Source organism: Marmota monax, unplaced genomic scaffold, assembly GCF_021218885.2.
Source record: "Marmota monax isolate L192 unplaced genomic scaffold, Marmota_monax_Labrador192_F-V1.1 WCK01_AAM20220418_F8-fsc00004, whole genome shotgun sequence".
Lineage (NCBI taxonomy): Eukaryota > Metazoa > Chordata > Mammalia > Rodentia > Sciuridae > Marmota > Marmota monax.
This window is the reverse complement of record NW_026692881.1, coordinates 13,845,997-13,861,789: the sequence shown is the minus strand read 5'-3', so window position 1 is coordinate 13,861,789 and position 15,793 is coordinate 13,845,997. Positions and strand designations below refer to the sequence as shown.

The window sequence follows — 15,793 nt, the reverse complement described above, 5'->3', positions numbered from 1 at the left end:
AGCCCAGGAATGCTACATCCCCAGCTCCCAGACCCCCTTCTTTTTTTTTTTTTCTGTACCAGGGATTGAACGCAGGGGTGGGGGGATGCTGGGGATTGAACCCAGGGCCTTGTGCATGCTAGCCAAGCACTCTACCAACTGAGCTATATCCCCAGCGACCCCAGCCCTTTTTAATATTTTATTAGAGACAGGGTCTTGCTGAGTTGCTAAATGCCTCGCTAAGTTGCTGAGGCTGGCTTTGAACTCGTGATCCTCCTGCCTCAGCCTCCCAAGCTGCTGGGGTTACAGATGTGCACCACGCGCCGGTTTAGGGTGACACTTAAGTGACTATCAAATTCAACAGTTCTGTAGTTCTACTTACATAGCAAGAAAAAAAAAATACGCATATGCTGGGGATTCCTGACAGGAACCTCAGAGTTCCTGAAATCCTTCGAGTTCATTAAAACCAGAGCTTTCCCGGGGCCTCCGGGCTGGGTCTCTCCCGCCCCGCGGTTCCGCCAGGGTGGGGGCCACCAATGACCGTTAGGTATTTGAATGGACCAATAATATGTAGCTAGTCCAACTGCGGAGGGGCGGACGAGTCATCCAATCGCACGCGAGATGGGGAAACACCTTAGCCAATCCAAAGCTCGGGGCGGGTCCTGAGACGGGGGGCGGTGGAAGTGATTGCTGACGAAGATGGCGACTGAGGCGCGGAGTGAAGGGGAGGTGCCAGCCCAGGACTCTGGCCGGAGGTGAGCCAAGTTCTTGGTCAAGCTGCCTAGGAAACGAGGCCCTGAGCTGGTCATACTGCCGCCCTTGCCTTGGGTCACAGTGACCCACGGGGCCGGACTTTCTTCCTTTCTCGCACGGCGTTTTACAGAGTCGCGCCTGCGAGGGCTGACCGCTCCTGCAGCTGCCCGCTGGAGGTCCGCGCGCGGCGTTGGGCAAACCGACCCGTAGTTGGTGGCAGCGCTGCCCTCCGGGACGCTGAGTTTTGCATGGCTAGCAAGCTGAAGCCTAGAGCTGTTTAGCGAATTCCCCAGCGTCACACAGCGTTCCCAATCTCCGAGAGTTCATGCGTTTGAGTCAGAGCAAGGATTTGAGTGTTAATTAGAAGTGGATTAGCTTTTAAACCTCCAGTTTCTTCATCTGTCCACGAACGTAATGATGTCTATTTCAGAAAACGTCAGGAATGGATAAAACAACTTAAAGCCCCCAGTTACTGAGCTTGGCAAATAACAATCACTAGATTCGTGGTAGATTTCCTTTTTCCCACTAGAAAAGCTGAAGAAAAGATCGGTCCGGGATATCATGACTTTATTTCTACAGCGCCTTCGTCTATCTCTGTCTGCCCATCTATTTCTCTATCTTATCTAGATAGAATTCAATAGAAAGAGCTTCTTTACGTTGCTTCAATGTACATCAGTAACATACTTTGGTTTGGCTTCTTTTGCACCCATTTGAAGGGTCCAGGAGTCTTGGTTGCTTCTGAGCCAGGATGAGTTCGGTTGGATGTATTATTCCATAACATTTTTTTTTTTTTACAAGAGAAAAGTTTTCTGCTCTGAGCTGCCCATAAGTGGTTGATCATTTTTGTTTGAAATCTATCTAGGGGATGAATAAATTGGATTAGGTCATCCCTCATCCAACTCGAAATCCTGAACTGAGATGAAAATCTGGGAACAAATAAAATACTCTTCTATAGCAAGAGTGGTTTAAATTCTTTTATAAGATATTGCCGGGGCTGGGGTTGTGGCTCAGAGGTAGAGTGCTGGCCTACCATGCATGAGGCACCGGGTCTGATCCTCAGCACCACATAAAAATAAAATAAAGATAAAGATAAATAAAATAAAATAAAATAAAGATATTGTGTCCACCTATAACTAAAAAATAAATATTAAAAAAAAGATAACACCAACGAAGTTTAAATTTTGAGAATGTTAGTTACATGGTCAGTAGGTTCTTAACCTGAAACTGTTTAATCAATATAATCAATTCCATAATTTAAAAGAGAAGTTCGGTTTTTAAATTTTTTTTCTTTTTTCTTTTTGCAGTACTGCAGTACTACAGCATTGAACCTGCATGTTAGGCAGGCACTCTACCACTGTGCTACATTCCCAGCCTTTTTTAGATTTTATTTTGAGACAAGGTTTTACTAAGTTGCCCATGCTGGCCTGGAACTCATGATCCTCCTGTCTCAGCCTCTGGAGTAGCTGGGTTTACAGGTGTAGGCCACACACCTGGCAGCTTGGTGTTTCTTTTTTCTTTTTTTTAAATTTTAATATTTATTTTTTAGTTTTTTCGGCGGACACAACATCTTTGTTTGTATGTGGTGCTGAGGATGGAACCCAGGCCTCACGCATGCCAGGCGAGTGCGCTACCGCTTGAGCCACATCCCCAGCCCAGCTTGGTGTTTCTATAAGGCTTTAAGATAACATGTTTTTATCTCAAATTCCCAGTCCTTAGCTTTGTACAGGTGATCAGTAATGCATTAGTAATAGTTTTTGCCATTTCTTTTTCTTTTTTTCTTAAATTTTTTTTTCAGTTGTAGTTGGACACAGTGCCTTTACTTATTTATTTTTATGTGGTGCTGAGGATCGAACCCAGTGCCTCACACGTGCTATACGTGTGCTCTACCGCTGAGCCACAACCTCAGCCCGTTTTTGCCATTTCTAAGACACAGATATTATCTTGTGATGAGATATCCCATACCAATTCTCTTTTGCCCTGCAGATACTAATCTAATATTCTCTTGGTTGTGGGGCCCCTTATGTTTCATGAAGAAAAGAGTTGTGATTTGCACAGATTAAGACATTTGAGGGGCTGGGGTTGTGGCTCCATGGTAGAGCACTTGCCTAGCATGCATAAGGCACTGGGTTCGATTCTCAGCACCACATACAAATAAATAAAATAAAGGTTCATCAACAACTGAAAGATATTTTTTAAAAAAGACATTTGAATTTTGAATGGAGAATCATCTATTTAGAAGTCTTGTTTTCTATTCCTTCATTAATATCTTCAACCTGCTCCTAATAATTAGGAGTGAGAGTTGGTGCAGTGTTGTACACTGTAATCCCAGATGACTTGGGAGGCTGAGGCAGGGGGAGCACAAGTTTGAGGCCAGCCTCAGCACCTTAGCAAGACCCTGTCTCAAAAAAAACAAACAGGGACTGGGGCTATAGCTCAGTGGCAGAGCTCCTGCCTAGCACATGTGAGCTCCTGCCTAGCACATGTGAGCTGGGTTCGAGCCTCAGCCCTACATAAAAATAAATAAAAACGAAGGTATTGGGTCCATCTACAACTAAAAAAAAATTAACAAAAAAGAACTGGGGGTGTAGCCCAGTGGTAAAGTACCCCTGAATTCAGTTCCCAATATCATTTTTTAAAAAAAGGTATGCCTTAATATTTAATTTTTCTAATTTTTTGAGACTTTTCATTATATTGCTCAGGCTAGCCTGAGCAATATTAAAAATGAAATTGGTTAAAAAATATTTAAAAAAATCTATGTTTGTAACCCCAATGTGTTCTATAAGAGAGTGCTTGTTTCTAACTTCCTGTTAGACATGTTCAAGTTATTTCAAATCCTGCTTTAGAAATCATTATGTAGTGGCACAGGATTGTCACTTTCTCTTTTATGACCTAATATAAGTCTCTAGATTTATTTCTTTTTCGATAGTGGAAAGAAAAGATTTTAATTGGAATCAGATGGCCCCTTCTGAATCTTCTTATATGAATGCATTACAATTCATATTACACATATAGAGCACAATTTTTCATATCTCTGATTGTAAACAAAGTAGAGTCACACCATCGTGTCTTCATACATGTACTTAGGGTAATGATGTCCATCTCATTCCACTGTCTTTCCTGTCCCCATGCCCTATCTAGAGATCATCTAATCCTCCCATGCCCTCCACCCACCAACATTATGAATTAGCATCCTTAAATCAGAGAAAACATTTAGCATTTAGTTTTTGGGGATTTTCTAATTTCATTTAGCATTATATTCTCCAGCTCCATCCATTTACCTGCAAATGCCATGATTTTATTCTCTTTTAATGCTGAGTAGTATTCCATTGTGTGTGTGTGTGTATATATATATATATATATATATATATATATATATATATATATTATATATCTCACATTTTCTTTATCCATTCATCTACTGAAGGGCATCTAGTTTGGTTCCACAGTTTAGCTGTTGTGAATTGTGCTGCTATAAACATTGACGTGGCTGTGTCCCTGTAGTATGCTGCTTTCCCTTCTGATGAACATTTAATATTTTTTTATCTAAAAATGTGACCTCTTCAAGATTTGACTTCCATCTTGTTTTCTCTATTTCTCCCTGTAAATGCACCATTGTGCTTAGTATGTGGGAGGTCCTGGATTCCATCCCCAGCACCAAAGCAAAACAATATAAAACAAAATAAAACTAAGAAACTTTAGAAAATTGGTATGGAAGGGTTAGGGTTAAGAAACATAGGAAATAAAGGAGCATTTTAAAAGGAAAATATAGAGAGGCTGACTTTCTAATGGGCGCTACCAAAGGCAGACCTTGTGGGACAGTTGTTGATAGTGAGCCCTTCAAGAAGTGATCCCGGAGAATAGAGGCTATCCTCAGATCAGGTAAGGAGGTAGGATTCCCAGAGTGGCAACTTTGTCTTGTGAAGGTGAAAATACAGAAGAGAGGGCTCAGTTACATATTATTGGCAAGTGGATTCCACATTTATATTTGTTAGTATTCTTTCAGTTATATGTGCCAGACACTTAAACTAGCTTAAATAAAATGAGACATTATTAACCAGCTCAAGAAATGGAAAAACTTGGGGTTAGGTCAAGTAAGGCTTAATCTGTACCAAAAATCTCAAATCTCAATATTTTTAGGTATCTGCCTCTTGCTTACTTATATTTGGTTTCCTCTGGTATTTGCTTCATAAGAAAGCAGGTTCTTCATAAAAGGTGGCGATAATGGACCACTAAAACATCTGTCTTACATCCCATCAGGTTAGCAGTTTTAGCATTTAGCAAGAATCTTGAAGGTGAGTCTTTTCCCAATTTGGCTTTGTGGGTCTTTGAATCAGTGAGGGGAATAGAGTGTTTCTGTTTAAGCTTGGATTATGTGCCCCTACCTAGTGCCTGCTGAATCATATGGATTGAAAGATGGGGAGAAATTATTGCCCAAAGGAAAATGGGGGTGCTGTTACCAGAGGAAGGGGGAAATAGTGGGCAAAACCAACAGAGGTTCATTATGCTGTCTTTGTACTGCTCCTGCATATATTCTTCACACATGCTAGGCATTATTTTTTTTATATGTGTATTTTAGTTATAGTTATATGCTTAAGGTTATGTTTTGAAAAGGCTTACCATTTAATGTGTGGAGAAAAACATTCATATTTCTTTGTTTAAAAAAGAATTTTTTTTAGTTGTAGATGGACACAATACTTTATTTTTTATGTGGTGCTGAGGATCAAACCCAGTGCCTTCCACATGCGAGGCGAGCACTGTACCACTGGGCTACAACCTCAGCCCTCATATTTCTTAAACAGCTAAAACTCAAAGAAATGCCTCTTATTTAAATGCTAGTTACCCCTCATCCATCCAAATCCTACTCATCTTTATGATCTGGCTCAAATGTGGATTCTTGTATAAGAACATTTTCTTCTGAATTCCTAGAGTCTTTCTTATCCATGGATTGGGCAGCTAATGATCTTGTATCTTTTTTTTTTTTTTTTTTTGGTGGTACTAGGAATTGAATTAGGAGTACTTTAGTGCACTGAGCCACATCCCCAATCCTTTTTATTTTTATTTTGAGATAGGTTCTTTCTAAGTTGTCAAGGCTGACCTTGAATTTATGATCTTCCTGTCTCAGTCTCCAGAGCAGCTGGGGTTATAGGTGTGTATCACTACACTCAGATTGTATCATCTTTTTGTGTTGTGGTCTTTAGCTACTATTTAAAATTTTATAATGCTTAGTGAAATTTAAGCTCTTTGGAGTTTAAAGACTTTTTTTCTTATCCCTATACCTTCCTATATCTTTTTTTTTTTTGGTGGAGGGAGGTGCAGGTTAGGGATGGAACTGACATCCTCACACATGCTAGGCAAGCACTGTACCACTGAGTCACATCCCAGCCCACTTTACAATATCTTAAAATTGTTGGATTGATTTTAAATGATCATATGAGTGATTTTTTTTTGTTGTTGTTGTTCAGTTTCTTTGTCTCAGAGAACCATTTACTTTTTTATGTTAGTTGATAAAGACTGGTGGTTAGTTATGTAGTATATGAGTCTCTCTGGCAGGCTAAAAGTATAGACAAAATCTTAAGAATTTTTAGTATGTGAATTTGTGTAGATAGGAACAAGTCATGTGCCTGAGCAAAAAGCATTAGCTGTCCACTGGGGAGAATGTATCTTTTGGGACTTTGGAACAAATGAATATAGAAATAGTCTTGTAGAACTGAATCTTATCATACATAGAAGTATTTCTAGTTTTAATTGCCTGAGACTCATGGTGTTTAAAGTATGTAGGGAAAAGAAGCTCACCAAGCTGTGACTCTATTTTTTTGAGGATAAACAGCTTTTAGATAAATGATAAGAGGGAAACTATACTGTCAGTGAAGTGACCTAGGAATTTTCTTCAATTAATCAGGGAACTTTGATGCTACTTTTCAAATACAGTTAACCTCTTTCCTATTGTATACCAACTTGGGAGAGAAGAATTAGGTGTCTTGTAACACCCAAAAGGATAAAAGTTACCAAGCAAATAAGTCAATAAATTGGCTTTTTAAAAAAATCTTTTATTTAGTTTTTTTAAATTATAGTTGGACACAATACCTTAAAAAAAAAAAAAAAAATATATATATATATATATATATATATATATATAATTTTAGTTATAGGTGGACATGATGTCTTTATTTTACCTTATGTGGTGCTGACGATCAAACCCAGTGCCTCATACATGCTAGGCAAACGTTCTACCTCTGAGACGCAACCCCAACCCCTTTAAAATTTATTTTTAAAATTTGAAATGAAGTCTCCGCATGTTGCCCAGGTTAGTCTCAAACTCCTTGGATTCAAGGAATCCTGTTTCAGCCTTGCAAGTAACTGGGACTCTATGTGTGCGTCATAGTGCCCAGCAATAAACAGCATTATTGATACTCTGAAAAGTATAATTAACCATCTTCACTGAGAACAAAACATTGTCATTCCACAGAACAAAGTCTTAGGTGTCCAAAAATGTTTAAGAAGGTAAGCAATCAAGAATTTTTTTTTTTTATTTCTAGATAGTTTGTCGGTTTAGTTTAGGTCAGGTTGCTCTAGTAGCTTGAAATTAATTTAAGTTGAATAGTATTGGGAGTCTAAATTAGAGATAGCAAGTTCACATTACAAAAGCTTGGACAGTGCCTCTTAAAGGCAGACCTGAGTGTGTAAATGTTTTAAAATTTTATCTAAGATATTAGATACTGTTTCCTGAAATCTTGTAGTACTTACTTATCAACCTTGAATTATTTCTGGTATTAACAAAAACCTGCCAGCTTGGGCACATGGGGCCTGTTTTGTCTTCTGTATATTCAACTTTCATGATACCTACTTAAATTTGATATTCAGAAAGCTATGCAGTCTTTTCATTGATACTTGTATGCATATTTTCCTCCCCAATAAAGTGGCATATTTAAAATCATGTTTCAGAGCCTGCTAGAATTGAAGAAGCAGTAAGAGAGTACATACTTCTCTCAGAGTGGTAAGTTGGGCTTAGACAACTTTAAATATAGCTCATATTTTGGTAGATGCTGCCAAGGTTGTGGTTCTTGGAGAACAAATCAAGTTAAGCAATTCACTGGGGAGGAAATATTTAGTTTTGTGGGTATGCAGTTTTGGTTGTAGTCAGCCAGAAAATACATTTGCAGAATGTAGGATTTTTTTTCACTGCCTTGAATTTTGCAAATTCATAGGTTCAACATGCCTAAAAAGCACTTGCATTTCATTTTTCTGTAATTGATTTTTCAGCTGTGGATTCTGTTTCCAGTCCTTTTATGAAGCATATCACCTTACATGCAGAGTACCATCTAGTGGTAGAAGCAGAAATTGTAGATTATAAGTAGGTTATCAAAATTTCTCTTTTTGTGGGGTCTTACCTCTATGATTCTTTAGGATATCTGGCTGGAGCCCTTGTTATCTCTGTATGCCTACAAACCTAGCTACAAATTCTCGTGGTTCTGACCATATCTATGCAAAACCTTTTTATAGGGGTGCCAGAAGTCAAAACACAGGGTTCTGCTGTGCCAGGTTAAGTGCTTTACCTTTGAGCCACATCCTCAGCCCTGCAAAAACTTCTATAATAAGGAAATTCACTTTTAATATATGCTTTGGTTTTCTATGATTTTTTAATTTTTACTTTTTTGGTGCTGGGGATCGAAGCCAGGGTCTTTCACATGGTAACACACGTTTTGTGAACTACACTGTACTTAGCACCTCTATGATATTTATATCAAGTTGTATGGAGATGTAGGCAAAAACTTCTTGATTTCTTTAAGAAAAATTATCATGAAATGTTGATCATACATACAAATATATAGAATAATATAACCAATACTCTTTTCCATCACCCAACTTCAGTAATATTTTTTTTTCTGGTACCAGGAATTGAACCCAGGCTGCTTAACCACTGAGCAGCATCCCCGACCCTTTTCACTTTTTATTTTGAGGCAGGGTCTTGCTCTATAAGGCCAACCTCGGCAACTTAGTGGGGCCCTAAGCAACTTAGCAAGACCCTGCCTCAGCCTCCCAAATTGCTGGGATTATAGATGTGTGTCATCATTCCCAGCACAATGGACATTCTTGTTTGTAGTTTTTGGTGGCACGTGTTAGGTATGGAATAGAATTGTTGGATCATAGATATACGCTTTGTTTAACTTTAGTAGAGAAGACCAGTTTTTCAAAACAACCACATCAATATGTAGCACTAGTATCAATATAAGACAGTTCCTGGACTGGAGTTGTAGCTCAGGGGTAGAGTGCTTGCCTAGCACATGTGAGGCACTCACTTTGATCCTCAGCACCACGTATAAATAAATAAATAAAATAAAGGTATTGTGTGTGTTTTTACACACACACACTTCTATATGTATGAGTTCTCATTGCTTTCTCCTAAACCTTGGTAGGGTCAACCTCTAATTGTGTGTGTGTGTGTGTGTTAGTAGGGATTGAACATGCTAGGCAGGTGCTACATCCACTGTGCTACATCCCCAGTCTTTATATTTTATTTTAGCTGGGATCTCACTAACTTGCTGAGGCTGGCCATGAACTTGGTGATCCTTCTACCTTAGCCTCTCAAGTAGCTGGGATGACAGATAAGTGTTACCACATCTGGCACAATCTCTTTAATTTTTGCCATTCTAGTGGGTAATAGTATATCATTGTTCTAATTTGCATTTTCCTGATGTCTAATATGATTGAGCTTTTTTCAAAGTTAACCATTTGGCTATCTTAAAAATCCTATCATCAGGTAGGATAATCCTTACCGTTCCTCCTTCTAGAGGGCAGATGGAACATGATGATTGGAGTTCATGGGATATTTGATTAGTGTTTCTGCATAATCACGACTTGCAACACCCTGATTAATTCTACCTATCTGATTCTTAAAAAAATAAATAAAAAAATAGATAAATAAAACCCCATGCGGGGGCTGGGATTGTGGCTCAGGAGTAGAGCACTCGCCTAGCACAGGCAGGACCCGGGTTTGATCCTCATCACCACATAAAAATAAAGGCATTGTGTTGTGTTCATCTACACCAAAAAATAAATATTTAAAAAGAAATCCCATGCCCATTTTTAAATTGGATTATTTATAAAAATTCTTATCAATCTGTGGAGATTCCTTTTTTTTTTTTGGGTAGTAGAGATTGAACCCAGGGGGTACATCCCAAGCCCTTTTAATTTCTTAATTTGAGACAGGGTCTTTCTAATTTGTTCAGGCTAACCTTGGATTTGCAATCCTCCTGCCTCAGCCTCCTGAATAGCTGGAGTTATAGGTTTGTGCCACTTTGCCTGGAGCCAATTCTTTTTTGTACTAAGGATTTTACCCAGGAGTGCTTTACCACTGAGCCACATCTCCAGCCCTTTTAATGTTTTATTTTGAGACAGGGTCTCACTAAATTTCTTAGGTCCTGCTAAATTTTGAGGCTGGCCTTAACCTTGGTGATCCTCCTGCCTCAGCCTTCTGAGTCGCTGGGATTACATGTATGGTCCACTGCACCTGGTTGCAAATTCTTTTTTTTTTTTCTTTAAATATTTATTCTTAAGTTTTTTTTTAGGTGGACACAGTATCTTTATTTTACATTTATGTGGTGCTGAGGATCGAACCCAGTGCCTCGCCTCGTGCATGCTAAGTGAGCACTGTACCACTGAGCCACAACCCCAGCCCTGCAAATTCTTGATATATTCAGGATTTGAGTTCCTTTTTGATTATTTATATTGCATATATATTTTCCCATCCTGTGTTTATTCGTGTCTTTTGATAAACACACTCTTATTTTAATGAAGTCAAGTATATTAATATTTTTCTTTTTAACTATTTTTTTAGGTCTTATTTAAAAATTATTTCCTCACTTTGAGTTTAAGTATATGTTCCTTTGAAGCAAATGTATGATATGTCAAGATCATTGTATTGTCTTGAACAACTAATAGAAAAAAGAAAAGAAAAAAAAAATTATGTAAAACTATGTATTTGCCAAAGTTTGAGTTTCTTATTTTCTTTCATAGTGAATTTCTCTATTATTTATAAAGATAATTATGCTTATAAAAAAAGAATATGTTCCTTTTTAAAAATATTTTTTAAGTTATACATGGACAGAATTTCTTTATTTTGTTGTTTGTTTATTTTTATGTGGTGCTAAGGCGAATGCTCTGCCACAGAGCCACAACCCCAGCCCAAGAGTATGTTTTTCTGTTTTCTTGTAAGATGCTATTGTTTTGTTGTTAGATCTACAGTTCACCTGGAACTGATTTTTGTGTATAGTGTGAGGTAGGAATTGATTTTCATTTTTTTCCCCTGTAGATATCCAAGCGTCCCAGTGAAAATGTCATACATTTCCAGTGATTTTCAGTGTCACCTTTGTCCTGAATTAAATAAAACAGAAGAAAGTAATAAAGAGCAGAAGCTAATGAAATGAACAAACAAATAGTAGAGAGGTTCTATAAAACCAAAAGTTGGAATCTTGACAAAGCTAATGAAATTGATGACCATTAATAATCATAACTTTAATAAAGAGAGAACACACATATTACCAGTATTAGGAATAAAGATTTGGAATTTATTGCTCTGGAACCTATATTCCTTAAAATGAAGAGGATACTATAAATAAGTTTATGCCAATAAAGTTTAAAATGTTATATGAAATAAGTTTTAAATTTTACTGTAGATAAATTTATCACCCTTTTTTTGTGGATTGTGCTTTTTACATCCTCTTTAAGAAACTCTTGGCTGGTGCTGTGGCACACACCTATAATCTCAGTGACTTGGGAAGCTAAAACAGGGAAATTGCCAAGTTCAAGGCCAGCCTCAGCAACTTAGCAAAACACTGTCTTAAAAAAAAAAAAAAAAAAAGGCTGGGTTGAGTGCTTCTGGGTTCAATTCCCAGTACAGCAAAAGACTGAAAAACAACACAACAACAAAGCTCTTCCTTTGCCTCATTAATTTTAGGGATAAGATCTTCTTAAATTGTACAGGCTGTGAAACATGAAATCCTCCTGAAGCTTCCTGAGTTGCTGGAATTGTAAGCATGTGCCATTGCACCTGGCTAATTTATTGTTAAATACTGTCTTTAGGGCTGGAGAGGTAGCTTAGTGGTAGAGCACTTGTCTAGCACTTCTGAGGCCCTGGATTTGAGCCTCAGCACTGCAAAAGAGCAAATAAATTACTGATCTAGAGTTTTAAAAGTTTGGCTTTTCATAGTTACATATTTATTCTGTTTGAAATTTATTTTTTGTGTATGATGTGAGGTATGGATCAACCCTCCCCATATATTGTAAAACTGTTCCTTCTGTGCTCTTACATTATGTAATTGTTTCATGTAATACAACTTTGAGTGGTGATGGGAGTCTCCTGTTAAGCTTTATGTGTGTGTTGGCAAATACAGTTAACTGGTCCAGTTTTTTATTCCTGTTTTGTTCCTACTTGCAAAAGAGTGCTCAGAGTCCTAATAAGTACTGCCTTTCAGGCCCCATAATGTGTCCTTGTGTTGTCTAGCATGTCTGGAATTTGTGTAGGCTGTACTGGGGCAGGGAAAGGAGAGTTCCTTTGTCACACAAACAAGGAGGAAGCTTTTTTCCTGTCTCTTCGATTTACCAATGCCTCATCAGAAGCTTTCAGCACTTATGTAAGAAATTTATTTTATTTTTCTTGAATTTGGAGCAAACTTGGAGTTTGTTTTAAAATATTTTAGAATAAGGAGTTGTTTTTGCTTAAATTTGCTTAAATATTGTATTTTCTGTAGTCATAGAAATCTCTGAAGTTCTTGAATGTGTTCCTTTATATTCTTGGCTTTTTGTGGCATTGCATATTGTTTGGAAAGGTATTAGTGGGCTTTGTCATATAGGTTAACTTTTTAAAAATAACCTCCATCTCTTATCTTCCTTTTTCCTTCTTTTAAAATTATTTCCATGTCTTAGGTACTGTCTTATACTACAATGAAAAAAATGAGAAAGAGGTAAAACAAACAAAAAACTAGCTTAATGAAAAATTTAAGTGTATCTGTAACAAATAGCAAGAGTAATAAACTTGGGAGGGCAGAAGGGAAAAGAAAGGAGATTGTTTATTTGTTCTTTATGTGTTAGGACTTCCAATGTGTCTTTTTCTTGTATTTCTTGCAGATAGCTAGGGGCAGCCTGGACTCTCTTTCTACCTGTTCAGGTTGTTCAGGAGGGAGTCTCGGGGTTGATGGCCAGGAGGAAGGACTCTGTTGAGAAACTATATAGCTACGGGCTTTGTGCCTCTAGCTCCTTTCTTTCTTGAGTACTTGATCCAATTTAGTGCTGGAAGAGTCAGCTCTGATAAAAGTTTTAAAGTCTTAACAGATCATGCTCTGGACATTAATAAAATTAATACAATTCTGTAGTTTTTATGTGTATATGTGCTTTTACTTCACGAATATAATGGATATTGTTCATAAATGGTTATATGTTAGAACTAATTTGATTTGAAATTAGTTATTCAGAATTAAAAGGTATTTTAATTCCTTTAAAATTTCATAAATGATTAGTTTAGGCTCTATAAATTATGTTTCTCTTTGGTACTTACACATTTCATGATTTTTTTGACTTCTCAGTAAGTGCTGATTTCTCATTGGCAGTGATTATAAATAATAGTTCTATATTGACTCTTGTTTCTTGCCTGAAATACTGACATTTAAAAAAAAAAAAAAAAGAAAGAAAGAAAGGCTCTTGTGCCAGGTGTGGTGGCACAACCTATAACCCCAGCAGTTTGGTTGGCTGAAGCATGAGGATCCTATGTTCAAAGCCAGCCTCAGAAACTTAAGAGAGGCCCTAAGCAACTTCTTAGTGAGACCCTGTCTCAAAATAAGAAAAATAAAAAGAGCTGGGAATGTAGCTTAAGTGGTTAAGTGCCTCTGGTTCAATCTCCAGTATATATATATATATATATATATATATATATATATATATATATATCACAAAAAAAGCAGCCTCCCCCTTCGCACTTTTATTGGCCAGGTGCTGAAGCACTCACCTGTAATCCCAGTAATCCCAGCTACTTGGGAGGCCAAGGCAAGAGAATCTCAAATTTGTGATTAGCTGTAGCAATTTAGTGAGAATCTGTCTTAAAAAATGGTTCCCTACTGCTAAATTTGACTAGCTTAAAATGCCTGTGGTAGAGCACTCCTGGGTTCAATCCCCAGTATCCACAAGACACACACACACACACACACACAAAGTCTCTAGTCAAAGGTTTAGGGTGGAAGTGCTTCTGATTCTGATTGGCTTATATTATATCATTGGCATCTTTAAGTTTATTTAGGAAAAATAACCTATGTTAGTGTGTAAAATGGTTGAAGGGATAAGCTTTCCAAATTCCTCTCTGAGTGACTTTTTGGCTTTGGAACACACATTCGTATTTCTACTTTTTTTTTTTTTGGGCCAGGGGCCCTTTACCACTGAACTACATCCCTATCCCTTTTTATTTTGAGACAGGGTTTTGCTAAATTGCCCTGTCTCAAAGGCTGGCCTGGCATTTGCAATCCTTCTGCCTTAGCCTAGTCATGAGTTGCTGGGATTATAGTGGGATGCTACCACACCTTGCCATTAAATTTTCATTCGATTTCTCAGGATACATTATAATTATAGAGCAAAGAAAGAATCTACTAGCCACCAACTGAAAATTTGGTCTGTTGATTAAAATGCTTTAAAACTGTTGGATGTGGTGGCTTATGCCTGTAACGCCAGCAGCTGGGAGGCTGAGGCAGGAGGATCATGAGTTCAAAGCCAGCTACAGCAAAAGTGAGGCACTAAGCAACTCAGTGAGACCCTGTCTCTAAATAAAAAACAAAATAGGGTTGGGGCTATGGCTCAGTGGTTGAGTGCCCCTGGGTTTAATCCCCAGTACCAAAAAAAAAAAAAAAAAAAAGTTTAATACTCTCAAGTAAGTAGAGGTGAACTTTGAAATTTACTCATGCCTTGGGCTGGGGATGTGGCTCAAGTGGTAACGTGCTCGCCTGGCATGCGCGGGGCACTGGGTTTGATCCTCAGCACCACATAAAATAAAATAATAAAGATGTGTCCACCGAAAAAACTGAAAAATAAATATTAAAAATTCTCTCTCTCTTTTGCTTTCTCTTTAAAAAAAAAAGAAATTTACTCATGCCTTGTTTTCATTATACTGTTATTAAAATTATCTGTGTAGTGTTGCTAAAGTGTATTATTGATTAGTTAAATTAATATTTAGTTAAATTAATATTTAGAGGTGTCATTTTTTTCTGTACCTATTTTTTAGTACCTATGATGTAGTGAACAACTTTTAAATTGTGATTGTTTTTATTGTGAAATGTTTATATGAGTCAGGTGAATTTAACTTTGCCTGAATGAGATGTGATAACTTGTTCTTTCTGGCTTGTGTTTTATCTATTCATTGGTTATATAATAGATGACTGTATAATGTATAATAAGGATTAGAACAAGCCATTAGAGTCAATTAATGATGGGAATAAACAATATTTCTGCTAATAGAGATGGAATAATAGAGTTCTTTTTTTCTTTTAGTGGTATTAGGGATTTAATTTTATCCCCAGTTCTTTTTAAGTTTGAAATTTTTAAAGTTTTTTTTTTATACTGAGAATTGAACTCACGGGTGCTTTACTACTGAGTTATATCCCCAGTCCTTTTAAATTTTTTATCTTGGGACAGGGTCTCACTAAATTGCCTTGGATGGCCTTGAACTTGTGGTCTTCTTGCCTCTGCTTCTTGATAGTTGGGATTATAAGAATGCATCACCACATCAGGTTAATAATACAGTTCTTAAATGCAACATATTAGAAGTAAAAAAGGATTCAATAGTTAGGCATTGGGAAACAAAGAACAGAGAAGAAAATATTTTTGAGAGTCAAAGGAGCTATGCCAGGAGTAGAGTCAAATGTGACGTGGGAGTAGAAAACCAGTATAGGGACCCTAGGGAGAAGAAACTTTCTGTGCAAAGGTAAGACTTAGGTGATGGATACGTCAAAGGCATCCAGAACCGAACAATTTTAAAATAAAACTGGGCTAAAGTTACAGCTGTGGTAGAGTGTATATCTAGCATGCT

At 37.4% G+C, this 15,793-nt stretch overlaps 1 protein-coding gene and 1 non-coding gene across 4 annotated transcripts in view; both read left to right on the top strand.

Moving 5' to 3' along the window:
• The first annotated feature begins 647 nt into the window (after nucleotides 1-647).
• Arhgap19 (Rho GTPase activating protein 19) overlaps nucleotides 648-15,793 on the top strand; it is a 49,262-nt gene continuing 34,116 nt past the window's right edge. Inside the window, exons 1-2 of one of the 3 annotated variants that reach the window (XM_046450454.2) lie at nucleotides 660-734; nucleotides 7,675-7,726. Coding sequence is in view for 2 of the 3 variants with exons in the window: in XM_046450450.2 (XP_046306406.1) it covers nucleotides 679-734 (56 nt within the window). In the remaining variant the exon portion in view is untranslated. Of the gene's footprint in view, nucleotides 735-7,674; nucleotides 7,727-12,224; nucleotides 12,363-15,793 lie in introns of those variants that run through there. The other 2 variants (XM_046450450.2, XM_046450451.2) reach the window with 2 other exon arrangements.
• LOC124096606 (U8 small nucleolar RNA) lies at nucleotides 9,484-9,621 on the top strand. The gene has a single exon (XR_006852911.1). It is a non-coding gene; the product is annotated as a U8 small nucleolar RNA (small nucleolar RNA).